The following is a 25,576-nucleotide window of genomic DNA, read 5'->3' as shown; positions in this document are numbered from 1 at the left end:
TAATCTGTTACCTGTCGACTTTCAGCAAAATTAACCAAGTAAATTGGACGTAGGACTCTCGACCATCGTACGCTGGGTATCTGAGCTATACTCAAAGATCCATAAATAATCAGATCGATTAGATTAAGCTGTTCAAAAGAAGACACATATTAACAGACACATTGTTTTTAAATACAAAAATGGAGATGTACTAAGACTTAGAGAGTAATAAAGTAGAGAGAGATAAAGAACCAGCCAATCAGCTCTTAACTGCAATGTAACAGGCTGTGTCTGCAAAATGACAGTTAAGGCCTGTACACACTGGCCGATATATCTGCCGTTCTATTGAACGGCCGATATATCGCGGGTCCGTCGGCCAGTGTGTATGGGCGATATGTCTGTGAACTCGCATCGCTGTGTGTGTACGGGCGACCAGCCGACTGCCCGTACACATGCTGCGGCAGCCGTCGGTGTTTGACAGCTGAACTGGGTGGGCGTGTGTACACGTCCGCTCAGTTCATGACATCAGTCCCCGACGGATTGGGCAGTGTGTATGCACAGCACACTGCCCGATCCGTCCATAGATATATCTGCAGATCAACTGATCTGCGGATATATCTATCAGTGTGTACCCACCATAACAGTAAGAGCTGTTTTATGGCAGTTTCTCTGTCCACATTATCACTCTCCAAGGCTTTTAGACCTCTGCCCAACATAATCATTTCTAGACTTTTAACAGAAGGCTTCATACAGTACAAATTACTTACTAATATTGTGACCATAACGCAAATGTTCTTAGTGTCTTTCCAGAAAATGCTTCGAGGGGTGACTTTACCATAATGTAGAAGTCGGCCAAAAAAGGCCATTAAGCAGAAGATCTCAACTATGGAAGTAGCCTGCAAGTAAAAATACATCTTTACAGGTTTCAACATAGATCAATGTGTAGTCCTGCAGATCAATTCGTTAATAAGACAGTATCTATCAATAGAAACACATTGGAATTCTATGTATTTCTTTTTACATAGAATGAAATGGCAGCGGAACACAACATAATACCACAGCCATCCAAAAATTTGTCATAGTCACTGATGTCCCAATTTAGCTGTAGATCAGATACTTTGAATGAGATTTTGGTCATTTCTCAGTAATGGGGTGATTAAGTATACAGTCCCCAAATTCAGCGCCCATCCACATACCACGCTCACATTCATCTGATTCACAACGGAATATAAATCCAACAAACCTTATCAACATCACGTCTCCCATCTCCCTCCAAGTCACTAAAATGTGCTTTATAGAATGCAACAAATTAACATCTATTCATGACCTATTAGTTGCAAAAAAATAAGATTTTACTCACCGGTAAATCTATTTCTCGTAGTCCGTAGTGGATGCTGGGGACTCCGTAAGGACCATGGGGAATAGCGGCTCCGCAGGAGACTGGGCACAGCTAAGAAAGATTTAGGACTACCTGGTGTGCACTGGCTCCTCCCACTATGACCCTCCTCCAGACTTCAGTAAGGATACTGTGCCCGGAAGAGCTGACACAATAAGGAATTTTTAATCCCGGGTAAGACTCATACCAGCCACACCAATCACACCGTATAACTCGTGATAATATACCCAGTTAACAGTATGAACACAACAGAGCCTCTCAAAAGATGGCTCAACAATAACCCTTGTAGTTAACAATAACTATATACAAGTATTGCAGACAGTCCGCACTTGGGACGGGAGCCCAGCATCCACTACGGACTACGAGAAATAGATTTACCGGTGAGTAAAATCTTATTTTCTCTGACGTCCTAGTGGATGCTGGGGACTCCGTAAGGACCATGGGGATTATACCAAAGCTCCCAAACGGGCGGGAGAGTGCGGATGACTCTGCAGCACCGAATGAGAGAACTCCAGGTCCTCCTCAGCCAGGGTATCAAATTTGTAGAATTTTGCAAACGTGTTTGCCCCTGACCAAGTAGCAGCTCGGCAAAGTTGTAAAGCCGAGACCCCTCGGGCAGCCGCCCAAGAAGAGCCCACTTTCCTCGTGGATTAGGCTTTTGCAGATTTAGGCTGCGGCAGACCAGCCACAGAATGCGCAAGCTGAATTGTGCTACAAATCCAGCGAGCAATAGTCTGCTTTGAAGCAGGAGCACCCATCTTGTTTGGTGCATACAGGATAAATAGCGAGTCAGTCTTCCTGACTCCAGCCGTCCTGGAAACATAAATTTTCAAGGCCCTGACTACGTCCAGTAACTTGGAGTCCTCCAAGTCCCTAGTAGCCGCAGGCACCACGATAGGTTGGTTCAAGTGAAAAGCTGATACCACCTTAGGAAGAAACTGGGGACGAGTCCTCAATTCTGCCCTATCCATATGGAAAATCAAATAGGGGCTTTTACATGACAAAGCCGCCAATTCTGACACACGCCTTGCCGAAGCCAAGGCCAAAAGCATGACCACTTTCCACGTGAGATATTTTAAATCCACGGTTTTGAGTGGCTCAAACCAATGTGACGTTAGGAAACCCAACACCACGTTGAGGTCCCACAGTGCCACTGGAGGCACAAAAGGAGGCTGAATATGCAGCACTCCCTTGACAAATGTCTGAACTTCAGGCAGTGAAGCCAGTTCTTTTTGGAAGAAAATCGACCGAACCGAAATCTGGACCTTAATGGAACCCAGTTTTAGGCCCATAGTCACCCCTGACTGTAGGAAGTGCAGAAATCGACCTAGCTGGAATTCCTCCGTTGGGGCCTTCCTGGCCTCACACCACGCAACATATTTTCGCCATATGCGGTGATAATGTTGTACGGTTACATCTTTTCTAGCTTTAATAAGCGTAGGAATGACTTCCTCCGGAATACCCTTTTCTTTTATGATCCGGTGTTCAACCGCCATGCCGTTAAACGCAGCCGCGGTAAGTCTTGGAACAGACAGGGCCCCTGCAGCAGCAGGTCCTGTCTGAGCGGCAGAGGCCATGGGTCCTCTGAGATTAATTCTTGAAGTTCCGGGTACCAAGACCTTCTTGGCCAATCTGGAACAATGAGAATAGTTCTTACTCCTCTTTTCTTTATTATCCTCAGTACCTTGGGTATGAGAGGAAGAGGAGGGAACACATAAACCGACCGGTACACCCACGGTGTCACTAAAGCGTCCACAGCTATCGCCTGAGGGTCTCTTGACCTGGCGCAATTTTTTTCTAGCTTTTTATTTAAGCGGGACGCCATCATGTCCACCTGTGGCTTTTCCCAACGGTTTACAATCAGTTGGAAGACTTCTGGATGAAGTCCCCACTCTCCCGGGTGGAGGTTGTGCCTGCTGAGGAAGTCTGCTTCCCAGTTGTCCACTCCCGGAATGAACACTGCTGACAGTGCTAACACGTGATTTTCCGCCCATCGGAGAATCCTTGTGGCTTCTGCCATCGCCGTCCTGCTTCTTGTGCCGCCCTGTCGATTTACATGGGCGACTGCCGTGATGTTGTCTGACTGGATCAGAACCGGCTGGTTTTGAAGCAGGGGCTTTGCTTGACTTAGGGCATTGTAAATGGCCCTCAGTTCCAGAACATTTATGTGTAGGGAAGTCTCCTGACTTGACCAAAGTCCTTGGAAGTTTCTTCCCCGTGTGACTGCACCCCAGCCCCGAAGGCTGGCATCCGTGGTCACCAGGACCCAGTCCTGTATGCCGAATCTGCGGCCCTCTCTGAGATGAGCACTCTGCAGCCACCACAGCAGAGACACCCTGGTCCTTGGAGACAGGGTTATCAACCGATGCATTTGAAGATGCGATCCGGACCATTGGTCCAACAGGTCCCACTGAAAGGTTCTGGCATGGAACCTGCCGAATGGAATCGCTTCGTAGGAAGCTACCATCTTTCCCAGGACTCGCGTGCAATGATGCACCGACACCTGTTTTGGTTTCAGGAGGCCGCTCACTAGAGATGACAGCTCCTTGGCTTTCTCCTCTGGGAGAAACACTTTTTTCTGGACTGTGTCCAGAATCATCCCCAGGAACAGTAGACGTGTCGCCGGAACCAGCTGAGACTTTGGAATATTCAGAATCCAACCGTGCTGGTGTAGCACCTCCTGAGATAATGCTACGCCGACCAACAACTGCTCTCTGGACCTCGCCCTTATCAGGAGATCGTCCAAGTATGGGATAATTAAAACTCCCTTTTTCCGAAGGAGTATCATCATTTCGGCCATTACCTTGGTAAATACCCTCGGTGCCGTGGACAGGCCGAACGGCAACGTCTGGAATTGGTAATGACAATCCTGTACCACAAATCTGAGGTACTCCTGGTGAGGATGGTAAATGGGGACATGCAGGTAAGCATCCTTGATGTCCAGAGATACCATGTATCTCCCTCTTCCAGGCTTGCAATAACCGCCCTGAGCGATTCCATCTTGAACTTGAATTTTCTTAAATATGTGTTCAAGGATTTCAAATTCAAAATGGGTCTCACCGAACCGTCCGGTTTCGGTACCACAAACATTGTGGAATAGTAACCCCGTCCTTGTTGAAGTAGGGGCACCTTGACTATCACCTGCTGGGAATACAGCTTGTGAATTGCCTCTAACACAGCCTCCCTTTCTGAAGGAGTCGTTGGTAAGGCAGATTTGAGGAAACGGCGGGGGGGGGGGAGATGTCTCGAATTCCAGCCTGTACCCCTGAGATACCACTTGAAGGATCCAGGGATCTACCTGTGAGCAAGCCCACTGATTGCTGAAGTTTTTGAGACGGCCCCCCACCGTACCTGGCTCCGCCTGCTGAGCCCCAGCGTCATGCGGCGGACTTAGCAGAAGAAGCGGGGGAAGACTTTTGTTCCTGGGAAGTGGCTGTATGCTGCAGCTTTTTTCCCCTACCTCTGCCTCTGGGCAGAAAGGACGCGCCTCTACCCCGTCTGCTCTTTTGGGGGTGAAAGGACTGCACCTGATAATACGTTGCTCTCTTTGGTTGTGAGGGGACATGTGGCAAAAATGCTGACTTCCCAGCTGTTGCTGTGGACACTAAGTCTGAAAGACCATCCCCGAACAACTCCTCACCCTTATAAGGCAAAACTTCCTTGTGCCTTTTAGAATCTGCATCACCTGTCCACTGCCGGGTCCATAACCCTCTCCTGGCACAAATGGACAGTGCACTTATTTTTGATGCCAGCCGGCAAATATCCCTCTGTGCATCTCTTATGTAAAAGACAGCGTCTTTAATATGCTCTACGTTTAGCAATATAGTGTCCCTGTCTAGGGTGTCAATGTTTTCTGACAGGGAGTCTGACCATGCAGCTGCAGCACTGCACATCCATGCTGAGGCAATAGCTGGTCTCAGTATAATACCAGTGTGTGTATATATAGCTTTCTGGAGAGCCTCCTGCTTTCTGTCAGCAGGTTCCTTTAGGGCTGCCGTATCCTGGGACGGCAGTGCCACCTTTTTTGATAAGCGCGTAAGTGCTTTATCCACCCTAGGGGGTGTTTCCCAACGTGACCTATCCTCTGGCGGGAAAGGGTACGCCATTAGTAATTTTTTTGAAATTACCAATTTTTTATCGGGGGAAGCCCATGCTAGTTCACACACTTCATTCAATTCTTCAGAAGGGGGAAAAACTACTGGTAGTTTTTTCTCCCCAAACATAATACCCTTTTTTGTGGTACCTGGGGTCACCTCAGAAATGTGTAAAACATTTTTCATTGCCTCAATCATATAACGAGTGGCCCTATTGGACATTACATTAGTCTCTTCGTCGTCGACACTGGTATCAGTATCCGTGTCGACATCTGTGTCTGCCATCTGAGGTAGCGGGCGTTTTAGAGCCCCTGATGACTTTTGAGACGTCTGGGCAGGCACGGGCTGAGAAGCCAGCTGACCCGCATTTGGCATGTCGTCAAATTTTTTATGTAAGGAGTCGACACTTTCGCGTAATTCCTTCCACAAGTCCATCCACTCCGGTGTCTGCCCCGCAGGGGGTGACAACACATTTATAGGCACCTGCTCCTCCTCCACATAAGTCTCCTCATCAAACATGTTGACACAGCCGTACCGACACACCGCACACACACAGGGAATGCTCTGACAGAAGACAGGACCCCACCAAGCCCTTTGGGGAGACAGAGAGAGAGTATGCCAGCACACACCAGAGCGCTATATAAATCAGGGATTAACTAAATTATATCCCCTTATAGCTGCTATATGTATATTGCGCCTAAATTTAGTGCCCCCACTCTCTTTTTTACCCTTTTCTGTAGTGTAGACTGCAGGGGAGAGCCTGGGGAGCTTCCTTCCAGCGGAGCTGTGAGGGAGAAATGGCGCCAGTGTGCTGAGGGAGATAGCTCCGCCCCTTTTTCGGCTGACTTTTCTCCCGCTTTTTTATGGATTCTGGCAGGGGTATTTATCACATATATAGCCTCTGGGGCTATATATTGTGATATATTTGCCAGCCAAGGTGTATTTATTGCTTCTCAGGGCGCCACCCCCCAGCGCCCTGCACCCTCAGTGACCGGAGTGTGAAGTGTGTATGAGGAGCAATGGCGCACAGCTGCAGTGCTGTGCGCTACCTTGGTGAAGACTGATGTCTTCTGCCGCCGATTTTCCGGATTCTTCTTGCTTCTGGCTCTGTAAGGGGGCCGGCGGCGCGGCTCCGGGACCGAACATCAATGGCCGGTTCCATGCGGTCGATCCCTCTGGAGCTAATGGTGTCCAGTAGCCTAAGAAGCCCAAGCTACCACCAGTTAGGTAGGTTTGCTTCTTCTCCCCTTAGTCCCTCGCTGCAGTGAGTCTGTTGCCAGCAGATCTCGCTGTAAAATAAAAAACCTAAAATATACTTTCTCTCTAGGAGCTCAGGAGAGCCCCTAGTGTGCATCCAGCTCAGCCGGGCACAAGATTCTAACTGAAGTCTGGAGGAGGGTCATAGTGGGAGGAGCCAGTGCACACCAGGTAGTCCTAAATCTTTCTTAGTTGTGCCCAGTCTCCTGCGGAGCCGCTATTCCCCATGGTCCTTACGGAGTTCCCAGCATCCACTAGGACGTCAGAGAAATAGGATTTTGGTTACCTACCGGTAAATCCTTTTCTCGTAGTCTGTAGAAGATGCTGGGGTCCACATTAGTTCCATGGGGTATAGACGGGTCCACCAGTAGCCATTAGCACTTTAAGAGTTTGAGAGTGTGGGCTGGCTCCTCCCTCTATGCCCCTCCTACCAGACTCAGTCTAGAAACTGTGCCCGAGGGGATGGACAACTTCGAGAGAAGGATTTTACACAGATAGTGGCGAGATTCACACCAGCTCACACATACAAGGCACATCAAGATACTTACCAAGTAACAATTCAGTACTCAACTAAAACAAAGTTGTACTGAACCAAATAACGATAGCAGGAAAACGAAGCGCTGGGCGGGCGCCCAGCATCCTCTACGGACTACGAGAAAAGGATTTACCGGTAGGTAACCAAAAGCCTATTTTCTCTTACGTCCTAGAGGATGCTGGGGTCCACATTAGTACCATGGGGATGTACCAAAGCTCCCAGAATGGGAGGGAGAGCGCGGAGGCTCCTGCAGAACTGATTGACCAAACTTCAGGTCCTCAGCGGCCAAAGTATCGAACTTGTAGAACCTCGCAAACGTGTTCGACCCAGACCAAGTAGCCGTTCGGCAAAGCTGTAAGGCCGAGACACCCCGGGCAGCTGTAAAGGAAGAACCCACCTTACGAGTAGAGTGGGCCTTAACAGACGTAGGGCACGGCAATCCTGCCGTAGAATACGCATGCTGGATAGTGAACCTGATCCAGCGAGAGATTGTCTGCTTAGAAGCAGGACACCCAAGTTTCTTGGGATTATACAGGACAAACAGAGAGTCCGATTTTCTGTGACAAGCAGTCCGCTTCACATAGATTTTCAGAGCCCTTACAACATCCAAGGACTTTGATGAAATTGAGGAGTCAGTAGCAACTGGCACAATAGGTTGGTTGATATGAAATGCCAACAATCTTCGGAAGAAACTGCTGATGTGTCCGAAGCTCAGCCCTATCTTCATGGAAGATCAAGTATGGGCTTCTACAGGACAAAGCCTCCAACTCCGACAAACGTCTAGCAGAAGCTAAGGCCAACAAAGTGACAGCCTTCCACGTGAGAAACTTGACCTCAACCTCCTGTAGAGGCTCAAACCAGTCCGACTAGTGGAACTGCAACACCACATTAAGATCCCATGGCGCTGCAGGCGGCACAAAGGGAGGCTGGATGTGCAGAACTCCCTTCAAAAAAGTCTGAACCTCAGGTAGGGCAGCCAACTGTTTCTGGAAGAAAATGGATAGGGACGAAATTTGTACCTTTATGGATCCCAACCTCAGGCCCATATCCACACCTGCTTGCAAGAAGAGGAGAAAACGTCCCAGCTGTAACTCCACCGTAGGAAACCTCTTGGACTCACACCGAGACATATTTTTTTCAAATGCGATGGTAATGTTTAGACGTTACTCCTTTCCTAGCCTGTATCAGGGTAGGAACAACCTTGTTCGGAATGCCCTTCCGAGCTAGTATCTGGCGTTCAACTTCCATGCCATCAAATGCAGCCGCAGTTAGTCTTGATAGGCTAACGGCCCCTGCTACAGCAGGTCCTCCCGAAGAGTAAGAAGCCTCGACTCTTCTAGCAGTAGATCCAGAAGATCTGCGTACCAAGACCTTCTTGACCAATCTGGAGCAATGAGGATCGCTTGAACCCTTGCTCTCCTTATGAGCTTTAGCACTCTTGGAATGAGCGGAAGTGGAGGAAACACGTACACAGACTAGAACACCCACGGAGTCACTAGGGCGTCCACCGCCACGGCTTGCGGGTACCTCGAACTGGAACAATAACGCCGAAGCTTCTTGTTGAGACGAGAGGCCATCACGTCTATTTCAGGTACACCCCAAAGATTTGTCACCTCCGTGAACACCTCCGGATGGAGACCCCACTCTCCTGGATGGAGATCGTGTCTACTGAGGAAGTCCGCTTCCCAGTTGTCTACTCCCAGAATGAAGATTGATGACAGCGCCAACGCGTATTTTTCTACCCAGAGGATGATTCTTGTTACCTCTGACATTGCAGCTCTGCTCTTCGTTCCGCCCTGACGGTTGATGTAAGTCACTGTCGTTACATTGTCCGACTGCACTTGAACGGCCCGATTTCTCAGAAGATGGGCCGCTTGGAGAAGACCGTTGTAGACGGCTCTTAGTTCTAGAATGTTTATCGGCAGGCCGGCTTCCAGACTTGACCACCTTCCTTGGAAGGTCTCCCCTTGAGTGACTGCGCCCCAGCCTCGGAGAATTGCATCCATGGTTAGAAGGATCCAGTCCTGAATCCCGAACCTGCAGCCCTCCAGAAGGTGAGGTAGTTGCAACCACCAGAGGAGTGAAATCCTGGCCTTTGGCGACAGACGTATCCACTGGTGCATATGTAGATGGGATCCCGACCACTTGTCCAGGAGACCCAGTTGGAAGGACAGAGCATGAAACCTCCCATACTGTAGAGCCTCGTAAGAGGCCACCATCTTCCCCAGAAGGCAAATGCACTGATGAACTGACACCCGTGCTGGCTTCAGGACATCCCGGACCATTGTTTGTATCACCAACTCTGCACTCCCGTGTCAAGGATCTTTCCCAGAAAGGACAACCGCCTGGTTGGTTCCAAATTTGATTTTGGAAGATTCAGGATCCAACCGTGTTCCCTGAGCAGGTGGGTCGTGAGAAGGATGGAATGTAACCGCTTCGCCTTGGACGGTGCCTTTATCAGCAGATCGTCCAGATATGGAATTATGTTCACCCCTTGTCTGCGGAGGAGAACCATCATTTCCGCCATCACCTTGGTGAATACCCTCGGTGCCGTGGAGAGGCCAAATGGCAGGGCCTGGAACTGGTAGTGACAGTCCAACAGTGCGAATTGGAGATAAGCTTGAGGCAGCAGCCAAATCGGAATGTGGAGGTATGCATCCTTGATATCCAGGGATACCAGAAATTCTCCCTCTTCCAGACCTGATATCACCGCCCTTAGAGACTCCATTCTGCACTTGAACTCCTTCAAAAAGGGATTCAGCGATTTTAGGTTCAGAATGGGCCTGACCAAACCATCTGGTTTCGGTACCACGAAAAGGTTCGAATAGTAACCTTTGTTTTGCATATGAGGATGGACCGGTACAATAACCTGTGCCTCCACCAACTTCTGGACGGCTGCCTGCAGGACCGTCCTGTCTGCCAGCAAAGCTGGCAATCCTGATTTGAAGAATCGGTGAGGAGGGAGATCTTGAAATCCCAGCCTGTACCCCTGGTATACAATATCTTTCACCCAGGGATCCAGGCCGGACGACACCCAGACGTGACTGAAATGCCTGAGTCTCACTCCCACCGACCCCACCTCCGGGGCGTGCAGTCCACCGTCATGTCGAGGACTTTGGTGTACCTGAAGCAGGTTTCTGTTCCTGGGAACCTGGAGCAGCAGGTTTCTTCGACTTGGGCCGACCTCCCCGAAAAAGAAGGTGTTGGACGGAATGGCCTTTCTGGGCTTAGCAGGCCGAAAGGGTTGTGGTGCAGTTTAAGAAAAGGGTTTCTTCGTAGCAGGTGCAGCTGAGGGAAGAAAAGCTGAATTACCCGCCGTAGCCGTGGAGATACACGCATCTAACGCTTCCCCAAAGAGAGCTTGACCTGTGTAGGGTAGGGTCTCCAAACTTCTCCTGGATTCCGCGTCGGCAGACCACAGTCCTCGACGAGCGGAGACAGACATGGAAGAAATTCCCGCAGCCATGGAACCCAGGTCTTTCATGGATTCTACCAGAAATCCTGCCGAATCCTGAATGTTACGCAAAAACAATTCAACATCACATTTCTCCATAGTAAACATACCTGACCACTTTACTATAGCTTTGGCAATCCAAGTACTGGCAATAGTGGGACGTAGTATTACCCCAGAAGCCGTGTACATGGATTTGAGCGTATTATCAATTTTACGATCAGCCGGCTCTTTCAAGGCGGTAGATCCTGGAACAGGTAACCTTTTTTAAGAGTCTGGATACTGACGCGTCAACAATGGGCGGGTTTTTTCATTTTTTTTTCTATCCTCTACCGGGAAAGGAAATGCCACCAGAACCCTTTTAGTGATCTGGAATTTTTTTTTATCCGGGTTTTCCCAAGCTTTTTTAAAAGTAGCATTTAATTCCTTTGACGAAGGGAAGGTTAGCGAGGCTTTCTTATTCTCAGTGAAGTAAGCCTCCTCAACCTGGGCTGGTGTTGTATCAGCAATATTCAACACATCTCTAATAGCCTCTATCATCAATTGCACCCCTTTAGCAAGAGATGCGGCCCCCCGCAACACATCCCCACCACCGTCTGTAGTGTCAGAATCGGTTTCCGTGTCATCCTGCATGATCTGTGCAAGAGCACGTTTTTGGGAATATACAGCGGGGAGCCCTGCGGTACCAGAACTGGGCCAGACTGCCATAGAGTTCTGTAAAGCCTGAGTTGCAGATTCATTTAGTGCAACCCTATTTGAAATCTGAGAAATCATAGATTTGATAGAGGATCACCACTCAGGCTCCCTTGCTGGTATCTGTGCTAAACCAGTGCAATCCTGACTCACTCGCCACCGATCTTCTGGCTCTGTTAGGGGGTGGCGGCATGCTGCTGGGGTGAACAATCCCCTGTGGCGGGGAACGATCTATCCAATCAGGAGCTCAGTGTCCTGTCAGCAGAGATAGTGGCTCAGACCCCGCAGGGCGGACAATACTCCTCTCTCTCCCCCCCCCCCCCCCTTAGTCCCACGAAGCAGGGAGGCTGTTGCCATCAGCCTCCCTGTAAAATAATAAACTCTAAAATAAACTTTTACTAAAGAAGCTTCGTAGAGCTCCCCTAGCTGTGACCGGCTCCTCCGGGCACATTTTCTAAACTGAGTCTGGTAGGACGGGCATAGATGGAGGAGCCAGCCCACACTCTCAAACTCTTAAAGTGCCAATGGCTCTGGGGGACCCGTCTATACCCCATGATACTAATGTGGACCCCAGTATCCTCTAGGACGCAAGAGAAAAAAAACCTCAATATGCTAGCTATAACAGAAACATGGCTTACACAATCAGACATGCCTCTTCTGCAGCACTGCCACATGGTGGCGTCCACTTCACACACACCCCCAGGCCTGGTAACAGTAAAGGAGGTGGGGTTAGAATATTACTGTACAAATCTTACACACATCGTTTTACCACCTGTTCCCTCACTCGCATTTACATCATTTGAAGTACACTCTATTAGGATTTTTTTCACCCCTTTCTCTCTGCGTGTTGCAGCTATCTATCGCCCACCTGGGCAACCCAAAAAGTTTCTGGAAGATTTTTCTGCTTGGCTCCCTCACTTTCTATCTTCTGACCTCTCCATCATCATTGTGGACTGTCAATAGAGATATTGAAATCACCCATAATCTCCCAATGCCTCTAAACTACTCTCTCTAACCTCCTCTCTTGGCCTCTCCCAAATGGACTGACTCACCTACTCATCAGGAGGGCCACTGCCTTGATCTTGTATTCACCAGACTATAGTCTGTCGAAGTCGAAAATATTATACCCACATGCATCACGTGCAAACACCACACAGAGTGGCCTCCGTTCGTGTGTTTGTTCTGCCGTGCGTGCGCATACCCGCACGCTGCGTACATTGGCACACAAAGCCCTGCATATTAGCGCATGGTACGAGTAAATACGGGAGCATACGCATTTGCATAGAAAAGCCACAAAGACATACCTGATATTTTATCCACATAGGGGGTAATTCCAAGTTGATCGCAGCAGGATTTTTGATAGCAATTGGGCAAAACCATGTGCACTGCAGGAGAGGCAGATATAACATGTGTAGAGAGAGTTAGATTTGAGTGGGTTATTTTGTTTCTGTGTAGGGGAAATACTGGCTGCTTTATTTTTACACTGCAATTTAGATTGCAGATTGAACACACCACACCCAAATCTAACTCTCTCTGCACATGTTACATCTGCCTCTCCTGCAGTGCACATGGTTTTGCCCAATTGCTAACAAAAATCCTGCTGCGATCAACTTGGAATTACCCACATAGTGCATAATTTACACATAGCCTACCCACACCACACCAGCGAGTTACATTTACTTCAGAAATGGAACAATGGAGATATTCAACTTTACAGGATGTGAGGGGGCAGAATTAGGTTAGAACATAGTGTTTGGTATCCAGATGTACAGTGTTTCGGGGGCTACATTCCGATCGCAGTTTGTAGAATATAGCATGCTCCTGGAATACAATATTAATATCTCACTGTAATTACTGTACTCTTGATATTCGGCGGGAACCCAGTGGAGGACACGTGCAAGTACACCTGGACCAAGCATCGCCCACCTATTCAAACCGACCGATGACCTCTCACATACTGTAAATGACCAGCCCTTTGACCTATGAAAGAAGAGCTTGCAGTTTCCTTTGTACTATGTTTTGTACAATTGTATAAAAGCCAGGCCTCTTGGCCGGTCCCAGTCTAATTCTCTGAAGGTCATCTTGCTAGACTGACCGAGGACCGGATCTGGTCGGCGCAGGTGAACAAACGTATGTACTCTGGGCTGTAGCTTTTCTCTTGTAGTATTTTATTTCTGTGTGTATCCCCTTTTAAGTAAATAATTGTTGCTGCATTGGACCACAACATAACATATACAATTGGTGTCGCATTCCATTCCTGTTAGGGGTTTAAACTGTATTCACCCACACGTGTAGCTGCATTGTGCTCACAGCATGTCGGCGTGCCTACGCAACGTGCGTACATTCCATAGAGGTTTATCGCATACACTTAGCGGCCCGAACCCTTGTGTATTAAGGTACTGCTTTTTCCTGAAAGTTAATCGAACAACTCTGTTTCTGAACTCACTAACACTCCTTTCCCTCTCTCAGATCACAACCTTATCACCTGCATGCTCTCCTCCATTACTTCAAACTCAATGTCCCTGAAGTCTACCAAGCCGCCTCTAACCCGCAGAAATATTAACGCTATTCATTTTCAACAACTATCTTCCTCACTGCAACCAGTGCTCTCACCAATTTCTACATTCACCTCTCCTGAGACTGCTGTGTCACACCTTAACCAAACTCTAGAAACAGCACTTGATGAAGTGGCTCCAGATACCCATCAGACTCCATGTAGACTTAGATGTCAACAGTGGCACTCTAAATACAATAGACATCTACAAAAACTCTCACGTAAAGTAGAACGCCAGTGGTGTAAATTACGTAGTTCAAGTGACTTTCTCACATTTAAGACCGTGTACCACTCTTATCGTAATTCTCTGGACACTGCCAAACAAACATATTTTCAATCTCTCATCTCTGCTCAAGCCTCTAACCCCAAGCGAATTTTTAATACATTTAAATCACTTCTTGACCCTCCCTCACCCAACCCACCAGCCACTATCAGTGCGCAATATCTTGCTTCATATTTCAAGGACAAGATTGATAAGATCAGAAATGAAATGGTATGCTCTTCCACAGCAAGTGACCTATTCCATTTCCTGCCTCTAACACCTTCTCTTCAGTTGATCCTACAAATGAAGATGAAGTATCTGCACTCTTTTCATCTGCCTACTCTACTACCTCTCCCCTTGACTCTATACCTTCACAAATTAGTAAAAGCTTGGTCTGCTGCACTCATCCAAACCTTAACTAAAATCTGTAATCTCTCTCTGTCTACTGGTATCTTTCCTTCTCTGCATGTAAGCATGCAGTGATTACTCCCATTCTGGAAAAAAAAACCCAAATAAACCTCTGACCCTAACTCTCTCAAACTACCATCCCATCTATCAGCTCCCAGGCCCCTCCAAGCTACTGGAGAGACTTGCCTACACTCGCCTCACACACTTTTTTAATTCACACAGCCCTCTGGACCCACTTCAGTCAGGATTTTGTGCCCAACACTCCACAGAGACAGCACTGATTATGGTAGAGAATGATTTGGTCACTGCTAAATCTAAAGGCCATTACTCACTACTTATTCTCCTTGATCTCTCTGCTGCTTTTGACACTGTTGACCACTCTCTTCTCATACAAACACTACAATCCCTAGGTATTCAGGACACAGCCCTTTCTTGGTTCTCATCCTACCTATTTAATTGCTCCTTCAGTGTTTGTTTCTCTGATTCCACCTCCTCTTTGCTACCTCTCTCAGTTGGAGTACAGCAAGGCTCAGTCTTAGGTCCTCTGCTTTTCTCTAGATATACCACTTCTCTTGGCAAACTAATCAACTCTTTCGGATTTCAGTACCATCTGTATGCGGATGATACTCAAATCTACCTATCCTCCCCAGATTTGTCACTATCTGTATTGGCCCGTCACTGAATGCCTTTCTGCCATTTCATCTTGGATGACATCTCGCCACCTCAAACTTAATATTTCCAAAACAGAATTAATTATATTTCCACCGGCCAATAGTAGTTACCAACCTGATATCGCTATCACTGCTGAGAGCTCAACAATCAATCCTAACCCACAAGCTCGCTGCCTAGGTGTCATTCTTGACTCTGAACTGTCCTTTGTTCCCCACATTCAATCTGTCTCAAGATCATGTTACATATATCTAAGAAACATATCCAAAATACGACCATATCTTACACAAGACACAGCAAAAACTCTAATCCATGCTCTCATTATCTCCTGCATTGATTATTGTAATAGTCTCCTGACCGGTCTTCCCAAACACAGGCTCTCACCACTATAATTCATTTTGAATGCAGCTGCAAGGCTAATCTTCCTCGCTAGACGTTCATCGTCTGCAGATCCGCTGTCAGTCCCTCCATTGGTTACCAGTATTCTACCGTATTAAATATAAAATACTTTTACTGACATACAAGGATATTAACCAAACTACACCAACTTACATCTCTTCACTCATCTCAAAATATCTCCCTACCCGACCTCTCCGCTCTGCAAAAGATCTGCGTCTCTAATCCACACGCATTACTTGTTCACACTCAAAATTACAGGACTTTATCCGGGCTTCACCCACTCTGTGGAATGCCCTCCCACGCACAATAAGACTCGCCTCTAGTCTCCAAACCTTTAAACGTTCAGTGAAAACTCATCTCCTCAGACAAGCCTATAAAATTCCAGACCCACCCACATAACCTTCAATGCTTCCCTATCTAATCACATCCTCTCTGTACAGTACACATAACATCACATATCTTGTCTTTCTTTACTCTCACACCCTCCTGACACTTGGCCAACATTGCTGGGTGATCATATCATGCAACCCATGAAGAACCTAGCAATCTGGTGGACCATTATGTAATAGGTAGCATCTGTCCTTGTGTATCAATGCCTATTTCCCTATAGATTGTAAGCTTGCAAGCAGGGCCTTCCTACCTCTAGGTCTGTCTGTTTTTACCCAGTTTTCTTCTATTACTGTTGTTCTAACTGTAAAGCGCAACGGAATATGCTGCGCTATATAAGAAACTGTTAATAAACAATAATAAATAATACATTACAACACTCTGCCATGGCCCCTGCTGATAGTTTGCACTTTCTGCCCACTGAAGGAACATTTATTTTGGCGTGTAGGATAGCGGAAGCATTCTGCAATTCATCCTTACCAGGAATGGGAGCGGACAAACAGCAGGCTCCTCAAAAAGCGCCAGAGCTAGATCAACTATGATACAGATGTAGGTTGCTACTTGCATTACCCAGTGGTTATAAAAGTAGTACAGTCTGCAAAACAAACACACAATAAGCAAGACAGGCAACAATGTGAGAGAACAAAGATGTGGGGCAAGATTTACTAAAGTATCAAACAGTAGTTGTGTCAGCACTGCATATACTGTATGTTATGATGATCTGTGCTGAAATAAGGAAACATTTATGAGAAGATTAAACGGATTCAGTGGAATGTGGGAAAAATAAGAATTTACTTACCGATAATTCTATTTCTCGGAGTCCGTAGTGGATGCTGGGGTTCCTGAAAGGACCATGGGGAATAGCGGCTCCGCAGGAGACAGGGCACAAAAAGTAAAGCTTTAGGATCAGGTGGTGTGCACTGGCTCCTCCCCCTATGACCCTCCTCCAAGCCTCAGTTAGGATACTGTGCCCGGACGAGCGTACACAATAAGGAAGGATTTTGAATCCCGGGTAAGACTCATACCAGCCACACCAATCACACTGTACAACCTGTGATCTGAACCCAGTTAACAGTATGATAACAGCGGAGCCTCTGAAAAGATGGCTCACAACAATAATAACCCGATTTTTGTAACTATGTACAAGTATTGCAGATAATCCGCACTTGGGATGGGCGCCCAGCATCCACTACGGACTCCGAGAAATAGAATTATCGGTAAGTAAATTCTTATTTTCTCTATCGTCCTAGTGGATGCTGGGGTTCCTGAAAGGACCATGGGGATAATACCAAAGCTCCCAAACGGGCGGGAGAGTGCGGATGACTCTGCAGCACCGAATGAGAGAACTCCAGGTCCTCCTTAGCCAGGGTATCAAATTTGTAGGATTTTACCAACGTGTTTGCCCCTGACTAAATAGCCGCTCGGCAAAGTTGTAAAGCCGAGACCCCTCGGGCAGCCGCCCAAGATAAGCCCACCTTCCTTGTGGAATGGGCATTTACATATTTTGGCTGTGGCAGGCCTGCCACAGAATGTGCAAGCTGAATTGTATTACACATCCAACTAGCAATAGTCTGCTTAGAAGCAAGAGCACCCAGTTTGTTGGGTGCATACAGGATAACAGCAAGTCAGTTTTCCTGACTCCAGCCGTCCTGGAACCTATATTTACAGGGCCCTGACAACATCTAGCAACCTGGAGACCTCCAAGTCCCTAGTAGGCGCAAGGCACCAAAATAAGCTGGTTCAGGTGAAACACTGACACCACCTTAGGGAGAGAACTGGGGACGAGTCCGCAGCTCTGCCCTGTCCAAATGGACAACCAGATATGGGCTTTTTTGAGAAAAAAAACACCAATTTGACACTCGCCTGGTCCAGGCCAGGGCCAAGAGCATGGTCACTTTTCATGTGAGATGCTTCAAATCCACAGATTTGACTGGTTTTAAACCAATGTGATTTGAGGAATCCCAGAACTACGTTGAGATCCCACAGTGCCACTGGAGGCACAAAAGGGGGTTGTATATGCAATACTCCCTTGACAAACTTCTGGACTTCAGGAACTGAAGCCACTTCTTTCTGGAAGAAAATCGACAGGGCCGAAATTTTGAACCTTAATGGACCCCAATTTGAGGCCCATAGACACTCCTGTTTGCAGGAAATGCAGGAATCGACCGAGTTGAAATTTCTTCGTGGGGCCTTTCTGGCCTCACACCACGCAACATATTTTTGCCACATGTGGTGATAATGTTGTGCGGTCACCTCCTTTCTGGCTTTGACCAGGGTAGGAATGACCTCTTCCGGAATGCCTTTTTCCCTTAGGATCCGGCGTTCCACCGCCATGCCGTCAAACGCAGCTGCGGTAAGTCTTGGAACAGACATGGTACTTGCTGAAACAAATCCCTTCTTAGCGGCAGAGGCCATAAGTCCTCTGTGAGCATCTCTTGAAGTTCCGGGTACCAAGTCCTTCTTGGCCAATCCGGAGCCATGAGTATAGTTCTTACTCCTCTACGTCTTATAAGTCTCAGTACCTTAGGTATGAGAAGCAGAGGATGGAACACATACACCGACTGGTACATCCATGGTGTTACCAGAACGTCCACAGCTATTGCCTGAGGGTCTCTTAACCTGGCACAATACCGGTCCCGTTTTTTGTTCAGACGGGACGCCATCATGTCCACCTTTGGTATTTCCCAACGGTTTACAATCATGTGGAAAACTTCCCGATGAAGTTTCCACTCTGCCGGGTGGAGGTCGTGCCTGCTGAGGAAGTCTGCTTCCCAGTTTCCATTCCCGGAATGAAACACTGCTGACAGTGCTATCACATGATTTTCCGCCCAGCGAAAAGTCCTTGCAGTTTTTGCCATTGCCCTCCTGCTTCTTGTGCCGCCCTGTCTATTTACGTGGGCGACTGCCGTGATGTTTTTCCCACTGGATCAATACCGGCTGACCTTGAAGCAGAGGTCTTGCTAAGCTTAGAGTATTATAAATTTACCCTTAGCTCCAGTATATTTATGTGGAGAAAAGTCTCCAGACTTGATCACACTCCCTGGAAATTTTTTCCTTGTGCGACTGCTCCCCAGCCTCTCGGGCTGGCCTCCGTGGTCACCAGCATCCAATCCTGAATGCCGAATCTGCGGCCCTCTAGAAGATGAGCACTCTGTAACCACCACAGGAGAGACACCCTTGTCCTTGGATATAGGGTTATCCGCTGATGCATCTGAAGATGCGATCCGGACCATTTGTCCAGCAGATCCCACTGAAAAATTCTTGCGTGAAATCTGCCGAATGGAATTGCTTCGTAGGAAGTCACCATCTTTACCAGGACCCTTGTGCAATGATGCACTGATTTTAGGAGGTTCCTGACTAGCTCGGATAACTCCCTGGCTTTCTCTTCCGGGAGAAACACCTTTTTCTGGACTGTGTCCAGAATCATCCCTAGGCACAGCAGACTTGTCGTCGGGATCAGCTGCGATTTTGGAATATTTAGAATCCACCCGTGCTGTTGTAGCAGTATCCGAGATAGTGCTACTCCGACCTCCAACTGTTCCCTGGACTTTGCCCTTATCAGGAGATCGTCCAAGTAAGGGATAATTAAGACGCCTTTTCTTCGAAGAAGAATCATCATTTCGGCCATTACCTTGGTAAAGACCCGGGGTGCCGTGGACAATCCAAACGGCAGCGTCTGAAACTGATAGTGACAGTTCTGTACCACGAACCTGAGGTACCCTTAGTGAGAAGGGCAAATTTTGGACATGGAGGTAAGCATCCCTGATGTCTCGGGACACTATATTGTCCCCTTCTTCCTGGTTCGTTATCACTGCTCTGAGTGACTCCATCTTGATTTGAACCTTTGTAAGTGTTCAAATTTTTTTAGATTTAGAATAGGTCTCACCTAGCCTTCTGGCTTCAGTACCACAATATAATGTGGAATAATACCCCTTTTCTTGTTGTAGGAGGGGTAATTTGATTATCACCTGCTGGGAATACAGCTTGTGAATTGTTTCCCATACTGCCTCCTTGTCGGAGGGAGACCTTGGTAAACCAGACTTCAGGAGCCTGCGAAGGGGAAACGTCTCGACATTCCAATCTGTACCCCTGGGATACTACATGTAGGATCCAGGGGTCCTGTACGGTCCCAGCGTCATGCTGAGAGCTTGGCAGAAGCGGTGGAACGCTTCTGTTCCTGGGAATGGGCTGCCTGCTGCAGTCTTCTTCCCTTTCCTCTATCCCTGGGCAGATATGACTCTTATAGGGACGAAAGGACTGAGGCTGAAAAGACGGTGTCTTTTTCTGCAGAGATGTGACTTAGGGTAAAAACGGTGGATTTTCCAGCAGTTGCCGTGGCCACCAGGTCCGATGGACCGACCCCAAATAACTCCTCTTCCTTTATACGGCAATACACCTTTGTGCCGTTTGGAATCTGCATCACCTGACCACTGTCGTGTCCATAAACATCTTCTGGCAGATATGGACATCGCACTTACTCTTGATGCCAGAGTGCAAATATCCCTCTGTGCATCTCGCATATATAGAAAATGCATCCTTTAAATGCTCTATAGTCAATAAAATACTGTCCCTGTCAAGGGTATCAATATTTTTAGTCAGGGAATCCGACCAAGCCACCCCAGCTCTGCACATCCAGGCTGAGGCGATCGCTGATCGCAGTATAACACCAGTATGTGTGTATATACTTTTTATGATATTTTCCAGCCTCCTGTCAGCTGGCTCCTTGAGGACGGCCCTATCTATAGACGGTACCGCCACTTGTTTTGATAAGCGTGTGAGCGCCTCATCCACCCTAAGGGGTGTTTCCCAACGCGCCCTAACTTCTGGCAGGAAAGGGTATACCGCCCATAATTTTCTATCGGGGGGAACCCACGCATCATCACACACTTCATTTAATTTATCTGATTCAGGAAAAACTACGGTAGTTTTTTCACATCCCACATAATACCCTCTTTTGTGGTACTTGTAGTATCAGAAATATGTAACACCTCCTTCATTGCCCTTAACGTGTGGCCCTAATAAGGAATACGTTTGTTTATTCACCGTCGACACTGGATTCAGTGTCCGTGTCTGTGTCGACCGACTAAAGTAAACGGGCGTTTTAAAACCCCTGACGGTGTTTCTGAGACGTCTGGACCGGTACTAATTGTTTGTCGGCCGTCTCATGTCGTCAACCGACCTTGCAGCGTGTTGACATTATCACGTAATTCCCTAAATAAGCCATCCATTCCGGTGTCGACTCCCTAGAGTGACATCACCATTACAGGCAATTGCTCCGCCTCCTCACCAACATCGTCCTCATACATGTCGACACACACGTACCGACACACAGCACACACACAGGGAATGCTCTGATAGAGGACAGGACCCACTAGCCCTTTGGAGAGACAGAGGGAGAGTTTGCCAGCACACACCAAAAACGCTATAATTATATAGGGACAACCTTATATAAGTGTTTTCCCTTATAGCATCTTTTATATATTTCTAACGCCAAATTAGTGCCCCCCCTCTCTGTTGTAACCCTGTTTCTGTAGTGCAGTGCAGGGGAGAGCCTGGGAGCCTTCCCTCCAGCCTTTCTGTGAGGGAAAATGGCGCTGTGTGCTGAGGAGATAGGCCCCGCCCCTTTTTCGGCGGGCTCGTCTCCCGCTCTTTAATGGATTCTGGCAGGGGTTAAATATCTCCATATAGCCCCCGGAGGCTATATGTGAGGTATTTTTAGCCAAAAAAGGTTTTCATTTGCCTCCCAGGGCGCCCCCCTCCCAGCGCCCTGCACCCTCAGTGACTGCCGTGTGAAGTGTGCTGAGAGGAAATGGCGCACAGCTGCAGTGCTGTGCGCTACCTTAAGAAGACTGAGGAGTCTTCTGCCGCCGATTCTGGACCTCTTCTCGTTTCAGCATCTGCAAGGGGGCCGGCGGCGAGGCTCCGGTGACCATCCAGGCTGTACCTGTGATCGTCCCTCTGGAGCTAATGTCCAGTAGCCAAAGAAGCCAATCCATCCTGCACGCAGGTGAGTTCACTTCTTCTCCCCTAAGTCCCTCGTTGCAGTGATCCTGTTGCCAGCAGGACTCACTGTAAAATAAAAAACCTAAGCTAAACTTTTCTAAGCAGCTCTTTAGGAGAGCCACCTAGATTGCACCCTTCTCGGCCGGGCACAAAAATCTAACTGAGGCTTGGAGGAGGGTCATAGGGGGAGGAGCCAGTGCACACCACCTGATCCTAAAGCTTTACTTTTTGTGCCCTGTCTCCTGCGGAGCCGCTATTCCCCATGGTCCTTTCAGGAACCCCAGCATCCACTAGGACGATAGAGAAATGCTTATTAAAATAGAAGTCAAAGTAACAGCGCTATCATATGTGAAATGTAAAAGTTGTAAAGTTATCGGTGTAATCCTTTAGGTAGCACCCTATGCTACAGTAGCATAGTGCTATACTACCACTGGAATACGTTTCATTCTCTTGGGTGCCCAGGGTGGTCAGATATGTCTCTACGATACGGTGTGTTGTAGGTCCACCTCTAGTAAATCTGCATCCGTGTGCAAGTTAAATAGTCCAGCCTAACTATATGTACAGTATGTCTACCAGTGTGAGAGGATCAGTGGCAGCGTCCCACACTGTATGGATGGATCTTGCCAGTAAGAAGTGAAAAGTAATCCAGCAGTAATCCAGCAGGGGCAACCAGCAAGGCCAGTGCTAGAGTGTTCGGCGCCTACAAATTTGCATCCTCCTACAAATATGTCCTCTTGACAGGTCTCACTCATAGGCCCTCATTCCGAGTTGTTCGCTCGCAAGCGGATTTTAGCAGATTTGCTCATGCTAAGCCGCCGCCTACTGGGAGTGAATCTTAGCATCTTAAAATTGCGAACGATGTATTCGCAATATTGCGATTACACACCTCGTAGCAGTTTCTGAGTAGCTCCAGACTTACTCGGCATCTGCGATCAGTTCAGTGCTTGTCGTTCCTGGTTTGACGTCACAAACACTCCCAGCGTTCGCCCAGACACTCCCCCGTTTCTCCAGCCACTCCTGCGTTTTTTCCGGAAACGGTAGCGTTTTTTCCCACACACCCATAAAACGGCCTGTTTCCGCCCAGTAACACCCATTTCCTGTCAATCACATTACGATCGCCAGAACGATGAAAAAGCCGTGAGTAAAATTCCTAAGTTCATAGCAAATTTACTTGGCGCAGTCACAGTGCGGACATTGCGCATGCGCATTAAGCGGAAAATCGCTGCGATGCGAAGATTTTTACCGAGCGAACAACTCGGAATGAGGGCCATAGTGTAAAGGTGACTGAAAGGACTTCAGGCTTCCCTCTGACACATACAAAGATATGGAGGAGATAAAAATCCCCAGTGGTATGCTAATCCCACTCTCCCGGCGCTGTTCAATATATTTTTACAGTTTAAGAAATTATTAGTATAAAAAGATTTTTTATTTATTTCATATAAGTAAACAGCAGCGTCTGTTTTGAGACTTGGTTAGGGTCTCTAGCATAAACGAAATGATATAAATTTAGAAAACATCGCGCTGTTAATAGAATAAAATATAATAATAGTAATTTTTGTGATATTAGTTATCGGGCTGTAAAGTTGTCAGAAATGAGGTCGGGAGACTGTATAAAGATAATAATAAGAAATATATACTTTTTATTTTAAACCAAATACTACACCATAAAGATAAAACATATATATATAATATAATAAAAGATTCTTTTCTATGCAAGCATCAGATATTTAATAGTCATAGCATAATTCAAAACCTATAAATACTTGTAACTATAATAACAGCTCAAACGAGTGTGTTATAAAATAGATACTACGTATCCTTTAAAGACAGTATGTGTCAGATTGTATTCCTTTGCAAGATCCACACGGGTTTAATAGATGGCTTTATATGCCGGCGTCCCGGCTGTAATGATTAGTTCAGGATAAACTGAAGGTTAGATAATTACCGCCTGTGGCTGTCAGAGTTGTACCTGAAAGCGTCCTTCCTTTCCCGGTGGTGAGGCTATCACCGCCCCGGGCGTACTGTATCGGGTGTCCGTGAAAGAATAGGAGACAGAGTACTCACAGGTGGTTCCTGCCGAAGCTGCGTGCCGTCTTCCCTCTCCCGGTGGTGAGGCCGTCACCGCTCCGGGTATGCTGCTCCAAAGTGCTCGCAAATGCAGCCCACAGGTCTCCCGCTGTCAGTGTGTTGCAGCGTAAAGGTGTACGGCGGACAAATTACCAAGCAGGGCAGAGGGTATTCTGGAAGGTGCTTGCTGGTAATGAGCGGCTGCAATGGCTCTGTATAAACTATCAGGAGCCAATTCAGTTTCTCCCGGTGGATCAAGACACTGCTGGATATCCAATAAACGTCAACGCGTTTCGTCCCACAATGCACTGGGACTTCCTCAAGACTGCCATTTAGTTGTGGTGTTCCTTTTTTATATAGCCAGCAATGATCCCTAATTAGTTAATTAATTGTAGCTGTTTGCAACAAATTGGTTTAAAGCCATACAAATTCTCTGGGTATTTATACGAGTCAATATTTATCTGATTCCTGATGCTTATGATGACACATGACTCAGGGTCACCCCCTTTCACCTCAGGGTTAGTCAACGTTTCCCCCTGGTAAATGGATTCTTCAGCTCTTATGAAGAGGGCAGACTACAAGGGATTTACCCAAACCCCACACAAAAGGGAGATAAAAAAAATATGATCTAGTGGCAGGTTGCCAATCATTTTTATCATACAATTCTAACTTCCAGGCAAGGGACAGAAAGGCATGTATACACACACACACACACACACACACACACACACACACACACACACACACACACACACACACACACTAGATAGAAGAAAGGAGAACTTAATTAGGGAAGTTATGGGACTCACTATTTGACATTACAGATTGGGTGAATGCATTGCAAGACTTTGGAGAGGAGGGGGTGGGGATGGGCTTGATGCCTTTCCTTGGATCAGCACTAGATTCAGAAATGGCAGGACTTTGTGCACACAGAAACAGAATTTGACAGCAGATAAATCTGTCCTAAACACACACCCTTACAAACTAGGGTTATTTTTTTGTCAAGAGCCAATTACATTTTTGAATTGTGGTAGGACACACACAAGCACCGGGGGGAAATATACAAACTACACACCGTTAGGGCCATTGTAGGAATTGAACCCATAATCTCAGTGCGGTCTGATTCTGAGGTGCGGGTAAAGCAAAGAAGAGCAAGTAAGTTCGCAGGTAGGCTCCAATTGTGGCTAGGAAGAGGCCAGGGAAACCGTTGTAGGATGGAGATTTCCTGGCCTTTGCGACAGGCGGCTTGCGTGGCACCATGGGTGCTGCAAGCCGCCTGATGGTGGGAGAGATATCCGATGCTGCATCCTAGGACACAGGTCGGATCACTACTGCATCACCATACAACGCTATCACTACTACTTCCAAGGAAGCAGCATTGATAGGTAATCCAACCACACCTGAAAGACCTCCATCATTAGC

The 25,576-nt window shown here is 47.4% G+C and overlaps 1 protein-coding gene across 2 annotated transcripts in view; it reads right to left on the bottom strand.

The window, feature by feature from the left end:
* LOC134910254 (two pore calcium channel protein 1-like) overlaps nucleotides 1-25,576 on the bottom strand; it is a 160,022-nt gene that overhangs the window by 93,127 nt on the left and 41,319 nt on the right. The window contains exons 4-6 of one of the 2 annotated variants that reach the window (XM_063918081.1): nucleotides 16,565-16,679; nucleotides 747-875; nucleotides 12-128 (exon numbers count right to left, since the gene is read on the bottom strand). In XM_063918081.1, the coding sequence (XP_063774151.1) occupies nucleotides 12-128; nucleotides 747-875; nucleotides 16,565-16,679 (361 nt within the window). The remainder of the gene's footprint in view (nucleotides 1-11; nucleotides 129-746; nucleotides 876-16,564; nucleotides 16,680-25,576) is intronic. The other variant, XM_063918082.1, reaches the window with a different exon arrangement.

Source organism: Pseudophryne corroboree, chromosome 4, assembly GCF_028390025.1.
Source record: "Pseudophryne corroboree isolate aPseCor3 chromosome 4, aPseCor3.hap2, whole genome shotgun sequence".
Taxonomy (NCBI): domain Eukaryota; kingdom Metazoa; phylum Chordata; class Amphibia; order Anura; family Myobatrachidae; genus Pseudophryne; species Pseudophryne corroboree.
The sequence above is the reverse complement of the archived record's forward strand: the minus strand, read 5'-3'. Positions and strand labels throughout refer to the sequence as shown.